Source organism: Orcinus orca, chromosome 13 (assembly GCF_937001465.1).
Source record: "Orcinus orca chromosome 13, mOrcOrc1.1, whole genome shotgun sequence".
Taxonomy (NCBI): Eukaryota; Metazoa; Chordata; class Mammalia; order Artiodactyla; family Delphinidae; genus Orcinus; species Orcinus orca.
The window spans coordinates 67,650,842-67,669,450 of record NC_064571.1 but is presented as its reverse complement, the minus strand read 5'-3'; the positions used below and the strand labels follow the sequence as shown (position 1 = coordinate 67,669,450).

At 37.0% G+C, this 18,609-nt stretch overlaps 1 protein-coding gene across 7 annotated transcripts in view; it reads left to right on the top strand.

Annotated features, from left to right (window-relative positions):
* LCLAT1 (lysocardiolipin acyltransferase 1) overlaps positions 1-18,609 on the top strand; it is a 214,305-nt gene that overhangs the window by 77,479 nt on the left and 118,217 nt on the right. For all 7 annotated transcript variants that reach the window (XM_049696339.1, XM_033425221.2, XM_033425218.2 and 4 more), the window contains one exon: positions 1,155-1,353. In XM_049696339.1, the coding sequence (XP_049552296.1) occupies positions 1,155-1,353 (199 nt within the window). The remainder of the gene's footprint in view (positions 1-1,154; positions 1,354-18,609) is intronic.

Below are 18,609 nucleotides of genomic sequence, written 5' to 3'. Positions count from 1 at the left end.
CCCCCTAGCTTCCCAGTCGCAACACCTTCCTATTTAGTAGAAGTAGCTACTGTCCTGACTTGTTAGTTATTTCCTTGCTTTTCTTTTTAATTTTACCACTTGTATTTTTACCATCTGTATATTTATCCCTAGAATATCTTAGTTACTGTCTGTTTCAGAAAGATTTATATATGGACACTTAATGTATATATTCTTGTTTGTTTTTTTTCTCTCAACATTATGCTTGTATGTTGTCCATGTTGCTGTAGATATCCATAGTTCATTTGTTTTCATTGTTGTATCATATTCCATTGCATAACTGTACCACAGTTTCTTTGCTATACTTTGATCAAGGTTTTCATAATATTGCCAGAGAACTTTAGATTTTCTTGTCTTTTGTCTGCTGTGGACCAGTTTTCTCTCCATTAGTCAAATATTTATTAACTAGTAAATTAGTTACATGTAAATTATTCAAAAATTTAAATGGGCATTGAAATCAGTATTAATATGTTATTGTTCTTTCAAGAACTTCAGTCTGTAATTTATTTTCTTCTAAATATTTCATATATACTTTATGCCTGGCCATCAGAAAAGTTAATTAAGCAAATTTGGCAAATATTTGATCTTCTATGTGTCAAGCACTGTTGTAGGTACTGGGGCTGCAGCACTTTAGTAAATATACATTCTTTATATATTTAAAAAATAAACAGATATGTGTATTTGTTTAAAACAAATCTTAGTACAGAAAGGTATAAAATGAAAAATTTGACTCTCTGTTCCCTCAGTCCTATGTTCAGTATTAAATTTCTTGACTATTCTTTTTATTAAAAAATTTAAAAATCTTATATGTGTATAACCTGAAAAAATTACACAGTGGAAACTTTTTGTATGCCTTTTGTACTTTTTCTTTTTGTCTTAATAACCCATCTTGAAGATTTCAATGAAAGTTAGCATTTTTAAATTAGGGAGCTGCCAGAAACTTAAATTAGTAGAACTGAAAATAGAAACAGTGCCTTCATGTTCTTCCAGATTAACTTTTCTTAATTTATTATAGAAGCAAGAATAACATGCTTTTGCCTTATTAGAAATCAGATTTATTTATAGGACATGATAAAATTTACCTATGGAAAATCATAACTTTAAATTGTTAAGTATCTGTATTGCTTTTTCTGTAGGCATTGCTGGAGACCATGTTTGGTGTAAAAGTGATTATAACAGGTGATGCATTTGTTCCTGGAGAAAGAAGTGTCATTATCATGAATCATCGGACAAGAATGGACTGGATGTTCCTGTGGAATTGTCTGATGAGATACAGCTACCTCAGATTAGAGAAAATTTGCCTCAAAGCCACTCTCAAACGGGTTCCAGGATTTGGTAGGCTATTCACAAATTATTATAAGTTGTTCATTTATTTTATATGTGATGTACTCACTCTAAAACTACAGAATAACTTACTAAACTCCACTTAAGTATTAAAGCCTTTTCCACTTTTTTCCCTCCCTAGCCAAAAACAATCAGTTTTTTTTTTTCCTTAGGGGATTATAGATTATTTTAATCCTTTTTCGGAAACATCTTACGTTGAAAGAATAAACTATTCACAAGGAAGTAGATATGGTCCCAGAAGGACCAAAAATTTGAAGAATATGAATTAATAGTTCAGTAACTTTTTATTACATGTCATACTTGTGGTAATTTAGACCAGAAAGTGCTCTGTGCTGATAAGGTACTTGAAAGGAACTGATTCATTCACATTTTAATAAATAGTAATTGAATAACCATTGGTTCCAAGCGTTATACCAGGTGCCGGTGTTTTCTGAACTTACCTAATCCATCGCTTTTTTTTTTTTAAAGGCTTTTCACTGTCCTTGTTTTATACTATAATATTAAAATTCCTAGAAATGTTTATTTTCCATAGTTAGGAAAGCAGCATGTTCACTGAGTGGTGGATAAGTAGGGATATGTCAACATTGCATGTTAAATCTTAATTGATCTCCACTCTGTAATATGAAGTAGGGGTGAGGAACAGACTAAAAATATATTCAGACCAGTTATTCACATATGAGTGGATGAAGCACCCACTATACTCCCTGACAGCCTCATCCATTAAATCTGTACTTCTTTGGTTTCCTATGTAATATTTCTTATTTGAATTCTTTGCTCTCTAAACCATGTGCCTATCAGTGTACTGAAATTGTGTAGGATTTGTGAGGGCAAAGGGCAGGCATTGTCCTTAGGATAGACTAGTAAGAAGTACTGCATGTTTGTGTTTTAGTTGCCTTCATGCTAATAGTTTTATCTTTCTCTTTGTCACTTGCACAGTATTGTGCTCTCAGGATAGTCAGATTCCTTAAATGGCAACTGACTTTCCCTAGAGCAAACATCCCCATAGAACCAGCAGGAAGCTGCAAGGCATTTTATGACCTAGAATTCATATAGCATCACATCTACAGTACATTATTAGTGGAAGCCATCACTGTCCTTAAGGAGTCTAGGGGAGGGAGCATAGACTTCACCTCTCAATGGCAGAAATGGCAAAGATATTATAGTATTTAAAAACTGCCACATTCCTAAAAAGACTGATCAAAAATGATAATGTCTTGTGTATCATTCCTGATTCTACATAAAATAAAGTAACAGAATATTAAGAACATTATGTGAATGAGCTTGAAAATATATATGAAATCAACAAATTACAACTGACAAAATACGATAATAATGAAAACAAATGAAAAAATTAAAACAGCTTCGTGTCTAATAAAGAGATTGAATCCATAATTAAGAGCCTTCCTACAAAGGTTTTTGGAGGACAATGGCAGCTGCCTGATCTTCCTCATCTTTAAAAAAACAAAAAACATCCAATCAACAAGCAGAGGAAGTAAAACCACATATCACTCATCTCTTCAGCATGACCAGGAGACAAGGCATTTAGAAGGTTCTGGTATTTATTAAGTAGAGAAGTCTAAAAGAGTTCTTTCTACCCTCCCATCATTGCAAACCTGTGGGTTCTGAGAGTGGGTAGAGACTTAAGAGAGGCATGGAAAACTTTTAGAGGAAGCACAGACAAAAGCATCGCCAGAAAAATTAAAGTCCAACACTAAATGCCAAAATACTGAGCACAGGTCTGGACATAGTAGTTCACAGCACAAGATATAAGGAAGTGATTAGAAAGACAGTGGGACCTGAAGATGCCTCAGAGAAGTATTGCTTCTGAGGGAGAATCAGATATATAGAGAAGGGCTAGCTTCCCTTAGAAGTGTGGTAGTGAAGGAAAACAAGGAAATTAAAAATCCTGCAGGAATAAAAAGAGAAGCAAGAAATAACAGTCTTTGCTTACCCCACCCCCAAAATTATACAGCAAAACCCAATAACCATAAAAGGTTTTTAAATTCATAAAAGAAACTTAAGTGGAGGACAGAACTGAAAAGCCAAAAAATGTACACCATAACACTCCAAACTGAATGGATTATCATTAACTAAGCATTTGGGGATATTAAAAAAAAGATACTTTTGGGTGAGAAATACAATGAACAGTAATAGACAAGAAAACAAGGAGAAATATAAGTCAGTTGAATCCAAGGAAAAAAAAGAACAAAAAGGCAAAATCATGTCAGAAATGAAGAGCGAATTATGAAATATCCAAGAGGAAAATAATAGAGTAAAATGAAAAGAGCAATACAAGAAAACAGAAAATGACTCAACAGTGAAAAGCTGAAAGCATTTCCTCTAAGATGAAGAACAGGACAAGGATGTCTACTCTCAGCCACTTTTTTTTTGTTGGCCATGCCATGCAGCTCGTGGGATCTTAGTTCCCTGGCCAGGGATTGAACCTTGGCCACAGCAGTGAAAGCGCCGAGTCCTAACCCCTGGACCACCATGGAATTCCCACACTCTTGCCACTTTTATTCAACATAGTCTTGGAAGTCCTAGCCACAGCAATCAGAGAAGAAAAAGAAATAAAAGAAATCCAGATTGGAAAAGAAGAAGTAAGACTGTTTGCAGAAGTAGTCACTGTTTGCAGATGAAATGGTACTATACATAGAGAATCCTAAAGATGCTACCAGAATCAATAGTGTCAAAATGACTATTCTACCCAAGGCAATCTACAGATTTAGTGCAATCCCTATTAAATTATCAATGGCATTTTCCACAGAACTAGAACAAAAAATTTTTAAAATTTGTATGGAAATACAAAAGACCTCGAATAGCCAAAGCAATCCTGAGAAAGAAAAACAGAGATGGAGGAACCATGCTCCCTGACCCTAGACCATACTACAAAGCTCCAGTCATCAAAACAGTATGGTACTGGCACAAAAACAGATATATACATCAATGGAACAGGATGGAAAGCCCAGAAATAAACCCACACATATGTCTATGGTCAATTAATCTACGACAAAGGAGGCAAGACTGTACAATGAAGAAAAGTCAGTTTCTTCAATAAGTGGTGCTGGTAAAACTGGACAACTACATGTAAAAGAATGAAACTAGAACATTCTCTAATGCCAGACACAAAAATAAACTCAAAATGAGTCAAAGACCTAAATATAAGATGCGATACTATAAAACTCTTAGAGGAAAACATAGGAAGAACACGCTTTGACATAAAACACAGCAAGGTCTTTTTCAATCCATCTGCTAGGGTAATGGAAATAAAAACAAAAATAAACTAATGGGACCTAATTAAACTCAAAAGCTTTTTCACAGCAGAGGAAACCATAAATGAAACAAAAAGAAACCCCACAGAATGGGAGAAAATATTTGCAAACAATGCGACCGACAAGGGATTAATCTCCAAAATTTACAGGCAGCTCATGCAGCTCAATATTGATAAAACAAACAACCCAATCACAAAATGGGCAGAAGACCTAAATAAATATTTCTCCAAAGAAGACATACACATGGCCAAAAGGCACATGAAAAGATGCCCAACATCACTAATTATTAGAGAAATGCAAATCAAAACTACAATAAGATATCACATCACACCGATCAGAATGGCCATCATCAAAAAGTCTACAAACAATAAATGATGGAGAGGCTGTGGAGAAAAGGGAATCCTCCTACACTGTTGGTGGGAATGTAAATTGGTACATCCACTATGGAGAAAACAGTAAAAATAGAACTGCCATATCATCCAGCAATCCCACTCCTGGGCATATATCCAGAGAAAACCATAATCTGAAAAGATACAGGCACCTCAGTGTTCACAGTAGCCACGACATGGAAGCAACCTAAATGTCCATTGATAAAGAAGATGTGGTACATACATACAATGGAATATTACTCAGCCATAAAAAAGAATGAAATAATGCCATTTGCAGCAACATGGATGGACCTAGAGAGTATCATACTAAGTGAAGTAAGTCAGAGAAAGACAAATATCATATGTTATCATTTACGTGTGGAATCTTAAATTATACAAATGAAGTTATTTACAAACCAGACTTACAGATGTCGAAAACAAACTTAAGGTTAGCAAAGGGGAAACGTGTGGGATGGGGAGGGATAAATCAGGAGCTTGTGATTAACACACACAAACTACTATATATAAGATAGATAACCAACAAGGACCTACTGTATAGCACAGAGAACTATACTCAATATTTTATAATAACCTGTAAGGGAAAAGAATCTGAAAAAGAATGAACATATGTATATGTATAACTGAATCACTTTGCTGCACACTTGAACCTAGCATGACATTGCAAATCGACTATACTCCAACACAATTTTAAAAAACCAAAAGAAAATAGAGAATGAAAAGGAGAAAAAAAGAAAAAAAATTGTCAGAAAGAAAGTAGTTGAAATCGAACCTAGTTAGAGGAGTTCTAACATCTGTATAATTGGAGCCTCTAAAAAAGACAGTCAAAACAATGTAACTTAAATATTACAAGGGTGATATTTAAAAGTACGACCCAAGAAGAATCTTGTGTGTAAAAGACGACTGAATTCCCTGGGTGGCGCACTGGTTAAGAATCCACCTGCCAGTGCAGGGGACATGGGTTTGAGCCCTGGTCCGGGAAGATCCCACATGCTGAGGAGCAACCAAGCCCTTGCACCACAACTACTGAGCCTGCACTCTAGAGCCCGTGAGCCACAACTACTGAGCCTGCGCTCTAGAGCCCATAAGCCACAACTACTGAGCCCGCGCACCACAACTACTGAAGGCCACCCACCTAGAGCCCGTGCTTCGCTACAACCCACCGCAATGAGAAGCCCACACACCACAATGAAGAGTAGCCCCCACTTGCTGCAACTAGAGAAAGCCTGTGCACAGCAACAAAGACCCAACACAGCCAAAAGTAAATAAATAAAAATAAATTTATTTTATAAATAAATAAATAAATAAATAAAAGACAACTGGAGGACTTCCCTGGTAGCACACTGGTTAAGAATCTGCCTGCCACTGCAGGGGACGCATGTTCAATCCCTGGTCTGGGAAGATCCCACATGCCGTGGAGCAACTAAGCCTATGAGTCACAACTCCTGAAACTGCGTGCCAAAACTACTGAAGCCCACATGCCTAGAGCCCATGCTCCACAACAAGAGAAGCCACTGCAATGAGAAGCCCGTGCACTGCAACAGAGTAGCCCCCACTCGCCGCAACTAGAGAAAGCCCGCGCTCATCAACAAAGACCCAACACAACCAAAAATAAATGAATAAATTATTTTAAAAAAAATAGTTCATAAAAAAAAAGATGACTGGAAAGGCAGTTCCAACATGAAGGTATGAGGAGCTCTGTAGACCCACTTCCCAGGAAAACTGGTGAAAATTCTGAAGTAACAGCCATTTAAAGTCTCCAGAAATGGTCCGAAGAACATACAGCAAATGAAGAAACATTTACTCAAGAAAATCTATACCAAGGCTCATCGAGAACAACGATAATCTGTGGTATTTGAAACAAGACACACTTGTTTCCTCCCACCTCCCTGTTCAGCCAGACAGAAACTCTGCTCCAGACTAGTGCAGCCAGGAACACAGGGCAACCCACAATCAGGAGGAATCTGACAACTCTGAGCATCTCCCTCAGGAGTGGAGGTTTTGAACCCCACATCTAGTAGCACCCCAACTTTTAACACCTGCACCTGAGAGATGAGCCTTCAAAACATCTAGCTTTGAAAGCCAGTGGAGACCCATAGGATATAGCAAACTGAGAAATAGTTTTTAAAGGGCCCCGCACACTTATGTGGCTATACTCCGGGACCCAGTGCAGAGGCAGCTGAATGAAAAGCCCCCAGTCTTTCTGTGAAGGACGGCTATTTGCTTATATTCCTTGCTGTGGTCGGAGGGGCAGGCTTCTCATTAAACACACATCTAAGGGCAGACTGTAATCTAGAAACCTTGGGGGTGGGGATATCACTCTCCCTCTGGCCCACGTCTGGTCACCAGTGTCTCCGAGAAAGGAGCTTGTATACTTGTCTGGCACTCTGACTTTTGTGGCTGTCACCCAGAAAACACATCCCTTGATAACCTGGCTCTTGTAGCCAGTGGGCTTGTGTTTGGGGGGAGGGGGGAGGTCAATGGGACAGCAGCAAATAAAGAAAGAATTCTTAGAGCCAACCATTACTCTAGAGCTTATTTAGCATGGAGGGAGGAGACATAAAAGCCCATCTCCAAGTCTTCTCCTGAAAGAACTATATTTACATACTTTAAAAGCGGCTGCCTGAGGGTTTGACTTCCAATTGGCCTGAATCAAGGTGCTGAGATCCTCCCCCGACACTGGCATAGCCATCCTCAACTACTGGGAGCCACTAAAAATAAAGTAGGCTGCTCGGACAATCACAAAGCTTTAAGAGACAGCCAAGAACTAGAGCAGGGTTGAATGATAAGGTTCATCTCCTATAGGAGGACTCTCCTACAAGCCTGGGAGAGGTGGGTATTATATCTAATGCATAGAAACCAACACAGAGAGTCAAGGGAAATTAAGAAACACAGGAATATATTCCAAATTACAGAACAAGATAAAACTTTAGGGAAAGATGTTAATGAACTGGAGACAGGTAATTAACCTGGTGGTAAAGAGGTCAAAATTACAGTCCTAAAGATGCTCATTGGGCTCAGGAGAACAATGCATGAAAAGTTTAACAAAGAGATAGAAAATATAAGAAGTCACAGAGCTGAAGAATACAATAACTGAACTGAAAACAGAGAGTTTAATGGTTTAAGCAGTAGAAAAGGGTCAGTGAACTTGAAGACAGGGCAGTAGAACATAACCAATCAAAGCAGCAAACATAAAAACTGGAAAACATTGACGATAACTTAAGGGAATTATGGGACAACATCAAGTGGTCCTGCATTTACATTATAGAGGTCCCAGAAGAAGAGAAAAAGAAAGGGGCAGAAAACTTATTTGAAGACACAACGGCCAAAAGTACCTCAGCCTGGGGAAGGAAACAGATATCCAGATCCAGGAAGCCCAGAGAATTCCAAATAAGATGAACTTAAAGAGCCTCACACCAAGACACATAATTAACTCATTATTGACAGGGGATTTTTGCAAAAATTAATGCCTGTGGCCAGTGATTTCTATTTTGGTCAGCCAAAAATTAATTGTTATTTCACTAACACTTTGTGGGTTATTACATTCAATAGTTACACCTGACACACCTGTAAAATCTTCTAATTTTCATGAAATGTTGTCTTCAATCCACTCTTCTATAGAAGCAAAGGAGAATTCTCCAGCACTGAGTTTCATTTTCACTTTCTGTATCAGAATCAATCACTAAGGTTTTTTGTCTTTTTGTTGGTCTAATATTCACATTGTCTGAATCAGAACGATATTCTGAAGAATTATCTTCTGAGACACTAGTATGTCACTCAGACAATCAGAGAAAGTATCTGCATAGAATTCACCAAAAAATTCTTCTGCACTCAGAATTTTGCGATACGTCATTTTTGAAAATTTTACGTTTATAATATACACAAGGTTGGAACAAAAACCTAACGGAGCAAAATGTGAATGATATTGACAATCACAAGTTGTATAATGAACCCTTGATCAATTTTAAGCTCTAACAACTTTGCACAGTGATGTTAATTGTATCACTCTCTAAAAACATACTGATACGTCTCCTTTCAATAACATTCAGGTAACAAAAGATGTATTAATATGTCTCCAGTCAATAATGTGTTAAAGTGTCAAAATTTAAAGATATAAAGAGCATTTTCAAAGCAGCAAAAGGAAAACAACTTGTTACATACAATGGAACCCCATAAGATTATCAGCATATTTTTCAGAAGAACCTTTGCAGACCAGACGGGAGTAGCATGCTATATTCAAAGTGCTGAAAGAAAAAAACTGCCAGTCAAGAAAACTGTATCTGGCAAAGTTGTCCTTCAGAGTTGAAGGAGAGAGAGAGGTTTGTGGACAAGCAAAAGCTCAAGGAGTCCATCTCCTCTAGAATGGCCTTACAAAGAAATGTTAAAGGGACTTCTTTAAGCTGAAAAGAAAAGGTGCTAATTAGAACTGGGAAACATGAACGTATAAATATCCTTGGTAAATATAAATATATAGTAAAATTCAGAATAATGTTGTAAAGGTTGTGGGTTAATCACTTCTAAAGCTAGAATAAAGTTTAAAAGACAAAAGTATTAAAAATAACTATAGCTACAATAATTTTTAAGGGATACAGAAGATAAAAAGCTGTAAACTGTGACCTCAAAAACATAACATGGTGGGGGAGTAGTAAAAATGTACAGCCTTAGAATGTGTCTCAACTTAAGTTGTTATCAACTTAAAACAACTGTTATACATTATTTTATGTCTCATGGTAACCACAAAGGAAAAAACTGTAGCAGATGCACAAATGATAGAGAAAAAGGAATCTAAGCCCACCACTACAGAAAATCACAAAGGAAGAGAGCAAGAGAGGAAGAAAGGAACAAAGGAATTACAAAACAGCCACAAAACAATTAGCCAAATGGCAGTAAGTACATAGCTATCAATAATTACTTTAAATGTAAATGGATTAAATACTTCAATTGGAAGACAAAAGTGGCTGATGAATTAAACATAAACAAGACCTATCTTTATGGTGTCTATAAGAGACCTACCTCAGGTCTAAGGACACACACAGACTGAAAGTGAAGGGATGGAAAAAGATATTCCATGCAAATGGAAACCAAAAGAAAGCTGAGTTAGCTGTATTTCATATCAGACAAAATAGATTTTAAGACAAAGTCTGTGATAAAAGACAAAGAAGGTCATTATATAATGATGAAGGGGTCAATCCAACAAGAGTATATAACATATGTAAATATTTATGCACCTAATAAAGGAGCACCTAAATACATAAATGTTAACAAACCTAAAGGGAACAGCAATTCAGTAATAGTAGAGGACTTTAATATCCCATTTTCATCAATAGATGATTATCCAGACAAAATCAATAAGGAAACATTGGCCTTAAGTCCAGTTGGTCTGACATATAGTTTAATAGACATATATAGAACACTGTATCCCAAAGCAGCAAAATGCACATTCTTCTCAGGCTCACATGGAATATTCTCCAGGATAGATCATATGTTAGGCCTCAAAACAAGTTTTATTGCATTTAAGAAGGTTGAAATCATGTCAAGGAATCTTTTCTGATCACAATGTTATGAAACTAGAAATCAGTTACAAGAAAAAAATCTGGAAAACTCAAGTATGCGGAGGCTAAATAACATACTACTGAACAACCAGTGGGTCAAAGAAGAAATCGAAAGAGAAATCAAAAAATACCTTGAAACAGATGGAAATGGAAATACAACACACCAAAACTTATGAGATGCAGCGAAAGTAATTCTAAAAGGGGACTTCAATAAACAGCCTATCTTTATACATCAAGGAACTAGAAAAAGAAGACTAAATAAGGCTCAAAGTTAGAAGGAAGGAAATAAATGAAAGAGAAATTGAAAAGACAATAGGAAAGATCAGTGAAACTAAGTTGGTTTTTTGACGAGATAAAGGAAACTGACAAAGCTTTAGCTAGATTCACCAAGAAAAAAAGAGAGGACACAAATAAAGCGGAAATGAAAGGGTAGATGCACAACTGATACCACAGAAATATGAAGAATCATGGGAGATTGCTATGAACAATTATATGCCAGTAAATTGGACAACCTGAAAGAAATGGATAAATTCCTAGAAACATATGACCTAGGAATCATGAAGAAATAGAAAGTCTGAACAGACCCATTACTAGTAAGGAGATTGAATCAGTAATCATAAAACCCCCAACAAACAAAAGTCCAAAACCAGATGGCTTCAGTGGTGAATTGTACCCAGCATTTAAAGAACTAATACTAATCCTTCTCAATCTCTTCCCAAAAATAGAAGATGGGACTTCCCTGGTAATCCAGTGGTTAAGACTCTGTGTTTCCAATGCAGGGGGCACAGGTTCGATCCCTGGTCAGGGAACTAAGATCCCACATGCCATGCAGTACAGCCAAGAAAAGAAGAAGGAAACATAAAATAGAAGAGAAGGGAACACTTCGAAAGTCATTTTATGAGGCCAGCATTACCCCAATACCAAAACCAAACAAAGATGCCACAAGAAAATTAGAGGCCAATATCCCTGATGAACATAGATGTAAAAATCCTCAACAAAATGTTAGCAAACCAAATTCAGCAGTTCACTAAAAAGATAATACACTATGATCAAGTGGGATTTGTCCTAGGGATGCAAAAATTGTTCAACATCTGCAAGTCAATGAGACATACTGCATTGATAAAAGGAAGGATAAAAATTATCTGATCATCTCCATAGATGCAACAACAACAAAGCATTTGACAAAACTTAACGTCCATTGGTACTAAAACTTCCAGCAAGGTGGGTATGGAGGGAATGTATTTCAATATATTAAAGGCCATATATGAGAGGCCCACAGCTAACATCAGACTTAATGGTGATGGAAAGCTGAAAGCTTCTTTTCTAAGTTCAGGAATAAGACAAGGATGCCGATGCGCTCGACTCTTATTCAACATTATATTGGAAGTTCTAGCCAGAGCAATTAGGCAAAATTAGATAGATTACATACATAGCATCCAAATTGGAAAAAAAGAAGTAAAACCATCGCTATTTGCAAATGACGTGATATTATATATAGAAAGCTATGAAGACTCCAGCAAAAAACAGTTAGAACTAATAAATGAATTCAGTGAGGTTGCATAATACAAAATTAATATACAAAAATCTGTTGTGTTGCTATATACTAATAACAAACTAAACGGAAAGAGGAATTAAGAAAACAATCCCATTTACAATGGCACCAGAGAATAAAATAGGAATAAAGGAGGTGAAATACTTGTACCCTGAAAATTATACAGTATCAATGAAAGAAGCTGAAGTAGACAAATAAGATATTTGTGCTCATATCTGAAAGGAAAGATATTCTGTGTTCATGGATTGGAAGAATTAGTATTGTTTAAAAGTCCATACTGTCCAAAGCAATCTATAGATCCAGTGCTATCCCTATCAAAATTCCAATGGCATTTTTTGATAGAAATAGAACAAACAGCCCTAAAATTTGTATGAAACCACAAAGACTCAGAATACCCAAAGCAGTCTGGAGAAAGAAGAACAAAGCTAGAGATATAATGTTCCCTGATTTCAGACTAGTTACAAAACTGTAGTAATCAGAACAGTATGGCATTGGCATAAAAACAGACACATAGATCAGTACAAAAGAATACAGAGCCCAGAAATAAACCCACACATATATGGTCAATTAATTTATGACAAAAGAGCCAAGAGTATATAATAAAGAAGGGATAGTCTTTTCAATAAATGGTGTTTGTTGTGAAAACTGGACTACTATATTGCACTGTACACAAAAATTAACTCAAAATGGATTAATGACCTGAACATAAGACCTGAAACCTTAAAAATCCTAGAAGAAAAAATAGGTGGCAAGCTTCTTGACATTGGTCCTGGTGATGACTTTTTTTGGATTTGGTACCAAAAGCAAAGGAAACAAAAGCAAAGATAAAGTGGTACTGTATCAAACTGAAAATCTTCTGCACAACAGAGGAAACCATCAACAAGATGAAAAGGCAACCTATGGAATGGGAGAAAATATTTGCAAATCATATATTTGACAAAGGGTTAATATCCAAAATATATGAAGAACTCATATAACTCAACAGCAAAATAACAATCTAATTAAAAAATGAGCAGAGGAGATCAATGGACATTTTTCCAAAGGTGACATACAAATGGCCAACAGGTGCATGAAAAGGTGCTCAACAGCACTAATCATCAGGAAAATGCAAATCAAAACTATGAGATACCACATCACACCTGTTAGAATGGCTACTGTCAAAAAGCTGAGCAATAACAACTGTTGGTGAGGCTATAGAGAAAAGGGAACGCTTGTGCATTGTTGGTAGGAATGTACATTGGTGTAGAAGCTGTGGAAAACAATATGGAGGTTCCCCCAAAATTAAAAATAGAACTACCACCATATGATCTGGTAATTCTGCTTCTGGGTATTTATTGGAGGAAAACAAAAGCACTAACTTGAAAAGATATCTGCACCCCCATGTTCATTGCAGCATTATTTACAATAACCAAGACATGGAAACAACTTGTGTCCATTGGTAGATGAATGGATAAAGAAAATGGTAAATATAGACAATGGAATATTACTCAGCTATAAAAAAAGGATATCCTATAATTTATATCACCTGGATGGACTTTGAGGGCATCATGCTAAGTGAAAAGTCAGATAGAGAAAAACAAATACGACATGCTTTCACTTATTTGTGAAGTCTCCCATAATAAAAAACCCAATAGAATAAGATAAAATAAAATTCCCCAAAAACACAACTGAATAGATACAGAGAGGCCAGGATTTGGGGGTGGGCAAAATGGGTGAAGTTGCTCAGAAGGCACAAAATTCCAGTCATAAAATAAATAAGTTATGCAGATGTAATGTACAGCATGGTGACTATAGTTAATAATACTCTTATATATTTGAAAGTTGCTGAGAGTAGATGTTAAAAGTTCTGATAAGGAGAATATTTGTAACTCTGTGGTGATAGATATTAACTTAGACATACGGTGGTCATTTCATGACATGTACATATATGGAATCATTTTGTTGTACACCTAAAACTAATGTAATATTATGCATCAGTTACATCTCAACTTAAAAAAGAAGTAGTACAGCTTTATTGGGTGGTGTGAGGATTAAATTAAATGCCAGTAGAGTGTTATTTGCTGCTGCCTGTTATTTCTGTAGTTCTCTTTGGGACATCCACCCTCCCACCTTTTGCCTTACAGAGATCCATATTAGACCTCTGGTTTTTCTAGTGTCTCACAGACCCATGTTCTCTTTCCCTGATCACCTAATCTTTACTTCCTCCTATTCTGCAATGGTATACTCATTTTTTTTATAAATTTATGTATTTTTATTTATGTATTTTTGGCTGTGTTGGGTCTTTGTTGCTGCGCGCGGTCTTTCTCTAGTTGCAGTAAGCAGGGGCTACTACTCTTCGTTGCAGTGCGTGGGCTTCTCACTGCGGTGGCTTCTCTTGTTGCAGAGCACGGGCGCTAGGCGCGCTGGCTTCAGTAGTTGTGGCTCGCGGGCTCTAGAGCTCAGGCTCGGTAGTTGAGGTGCACGGGCTTAGTTGTTCCACGGCAACTGGTCTTCCCGGACCAGGGCTTGAACCCGTGTCCCCTGCATTGGCAGGCGGATTCTTAACCACTGCACCACCAGGGAAGCCCCTATACTCATTTTTAACATTGTTAAAACTGTCTTCTCTCTTGTTTGAGTTTCTGTGTAAGTATTTCATTCTTAGCTTTCCCATTTTCTTTTCCCAAAAGATATAAGCTCCTTACAGTGTCTCTCACCATTGTAGGCTCTTAAAGTATTTGTAGACTTGATAGGATTTCATAAAAATGCAAACCATTAATGAGAACAGATTTTGGATTGAAGAAAAAAACCGATTTTAGAACCTTTAAAGTGAATAAGTGCAAAGTAAATTAAGCAAGGCAAAAGTGTAGGCAGGAAAAATAAAACAGAATGTGTTTGCAAATGGAGTATTAATGTTGGAGTTTGCAGGGGAAAATGAAAGAAAGGGAAGAGAATGGATGTGTCCTATTGGTCAGCTCTATCCTGCTTCAGACTATGCCAGACTTAGCTTGTTGACACTTGCCATGACTTTAGGGTGTATTTAATGTTTCTATGTATAATTATTTCTAAATAAATGTTTGCTTACCAGAGTTTGGAATATAATTATCTGGTTTCCTTAGTTCATTTACGAATGATCAAAGGGAAATAATATTATATATCTGTAGTGCCAGTTTGGAGAATGGATGAGAATTTAGAATTTGAAAGTTTTTTCTTAAAGTATGGAAGTAACAGACTTACCTAACAGGCTAGGAAAGAAACCATTAAGAGTGTTTAGATTCCAGTACACATTGTAAAGAGTTTTGGTAAGCTGAGCTAGCTAAACTGTTTAGAGTCTGCTAAGGTATGTGAACTTAGATGTTAAGGAAAAAATGTCTGATAGATTTCAACTATTTACAATGATGGTTTAGACATAGGTTTTTATTTTTAGTCAACTTCATAACCACTTAGTAACAACGCAGGAAATATGAAACCCAGAGGTGTCATGAAAAGTCCATTTGCCTAGTGTTTTTGTACCAGGAAATTCGTGTGCCATCTGGCCCACCCAGCTCATGGCTCCTTGGTTTTTCTGGATCATTAGTTAATCACACTTGAGTGGCAAAAGGGTTGGAGGCTTTTAGAAAGCACAAAAAGAGGAGTAAACATTAAATGGATAGTGATTTAAAAAGTTGCCAAGTCGTGGATTGAACTAAACTCTCCCTGACATATACGTCCTGATTTTAAAGTAGATTGTCATATAATCCTACTGTTCTCAAACTGCACCATAAGGTAGTGGTGAAAACTAGGAACAACCACAAATTGTGAAATATATCTAGATTGTTCCAGAATGATATCAGGGACAAGAAAGAAGTAACAGCATGGCCTCTGATGAATGCTTTTATCCACTCTCAGTTTGTTCAAGGCATGCAAAGTCTGAGTGTATCCTTACAGGCTCCTGTGGTGGTCCTGTTTTAGCTGGATAATTGAAACTGGGTCAGAGGCTTTTCCTAAGTCCGGCCTCCCTGAGAATAACCTGTCTCCCAAAATACTAAAATTTTTTTGGTCAAATCTGATCTATAGAAATAACTGGAATTTAAAAAATATGCCTTTGGCATTTTATAAGCATTCTTCTCTTTTTAAAGACCATGAATAAAAACTACTGGGTTAAAATCTATTGTATACCTTGCCCAATACACTGGAGAAACAGTGGTTATAGCGCATGCTGCTGTTACACATGAACATGCTGCAAAACAAGCATCATACATTAGTTGGAAAGATAATCCATTTTATGTGGTCAAAATTTCAGTTTTAACTGTATTTAATGTATAAGTGTTAGATGTAAATGCATTTAAAGATATTTCTCACACAGTTTTAAGAATCACTAAATTTACTGAAGTCACCTTAATTTTATTAACTATTATATAGTAAGTACAAAGAATGGATAATTTCCTATTTGAGATATTTACAGTTTATAATACCCAACTTTATCTTCGGTGAGAGGGAAAACTCTCCCTCTCCTACCCAGCTTCCTCCTACTTAAAATGGACATTCATTAAAACTAGAACCGTCTTTAAGCCATGAATGTCTTTGACACCATTCAATTTGGTGGACCCTTTTAAAATTTAACAACACTTCATGCTGCTCTCCTATTTTACAACTCAGAGGATAAGATGAATACATTTCTATATTGAAGTAAGACTCTCCTCAAGAGTCGGTATCAGTAACACCCCATTCCTACCAGTTTCTTTGGTATCTCTGAGGCGTCAGTTTTACTACCTGCGTCAGCTAAGTGAGGAATTACTAGTTACTAGTCACCCTGAGTAACAGCTGCTTGAGATTTCCTGGAAGGAATCTTTACAGCAGGGGTCCCCAACCCCCAAGCCGAGGACGGGTACCAGTGTGCAGTCTGTTAGTAACCGGACCGCACAGCAGGAGGTGAGCAGCGGGTGAGCGAGCCAAGCTTCATCTGCCACTCCCCACCGGTCTCATTGCCGCCTAAACCATCACCCCCTCCCCGCCGCCCCTGTCCGTGGAAAAATTGTCTTGCACGAAACCGGTCCCTGGTGCCAAAAAGGTTGGGGACCGCTACTCTACAGCACATATATTTGACACTCCCTCTGTGACCTATCTTCAAAGGCGGCTTTTAGTCAAGGATTCCTAGCTACTTAATTACTAAACTGTAGTTCTTACTTACAGCAAATTTTCTTGTCACCTGGCCACAAGAGACTGATTATTTTATTGCTTCCTACTGTAAGTCATGGAAGGTTTCACAGCACCCTTCTTTCCTGTGTTGTTGCATTTGTTACTAAATACCTAAAGGCCAGAGAGGATGTTTTACTATTTTTAACAATGTATTTCTATGATACACACATCCCATGACAGAGAATGAAAATACCTCATATTGCCGTCCTCAGCCTCCTATCAGCCAGTCCCACCAAAGGGACCTAATAGGGAGACTCCTTGTTAGAAGGCTCTGGGAAGGATTTTCCTCCTTAATAAGAGGTTCATGAAGGGACAATGCCTCTCCTTTCCTACTTTGGGACATTATTGTGAGAGTACATCATACTTGGAGCTCCTGCAATCATCTTGCATCCAAGAGGATGGCCAAATAGAATGTGAGGGCCTGGCTTCTGAACCAGCCTTGGGGCCAGACTACATTTTATGTGAGACACATACACCCAGAGGGTTTATATGACTTTCAGATTGGTATTCTGTTATTTATAGCCCAAAGGATCCTGATACATACAGCTTCTTTCCCACATTTCACCAATCTATAAAGAAAAGTATGCAACGATTGATGTAGTCATTCAGTAAATGTTATTATAATGGCTATCGTGAATTAAGATTTTTATGAAAACTGTCAGAAGAAATATAGTAGACAGTATATTAAAATGTTTTAGTTCTATGGCTAGATGTCACATACAACTCTGTGTATTTTCAGATACATACAGATCGTTTTCATCTTAGCTACTACTGCTAGTTGAAAAATAAGTTTTTGTCCTTGTTGATTTTGTAGTTTCAGTTGCCAGGTTGCTTGGCTGAGATGAGTTTGATGCTTTTTTTTTTTTCTTTCTTTTTGCCAGGGAGGGAGGGAAACCCATTGGGAACAAAGGTTTATTTTAGTTAAGTCATATGCCAGGCAGTATACCAGGATTATACTTCTTTCTAGAACTACATTGAGAACTAAGTAATTTTTTATGATTGTACTGAGATCTAAGTAACTTAAACGAAGCTTTTGTTTTGACTGTGTTAGCTGAGTTGTTAACAAAGCTCAAGTTCTGAGCTGTGTGGAAGTTGACAGATTCTTTGGTTGGGAGACATGGTTCTGGGCTTTAAGGTTATTCAGTCAGTTACTTACTGGAGTTATACTGCGGTTGTTTACCTAAATTGGATATCCTGTTGATGTGCACCATCTCTAATACCTCAGTCAGCTGCACTGCTGCAGGCTGCGAGGCATTCCAGATGTGAGCTGGGAAGCATATTTTGACTCTAGGCCTTTCAGTACCCTCATTTGTACTGAAAATTGAAGAATT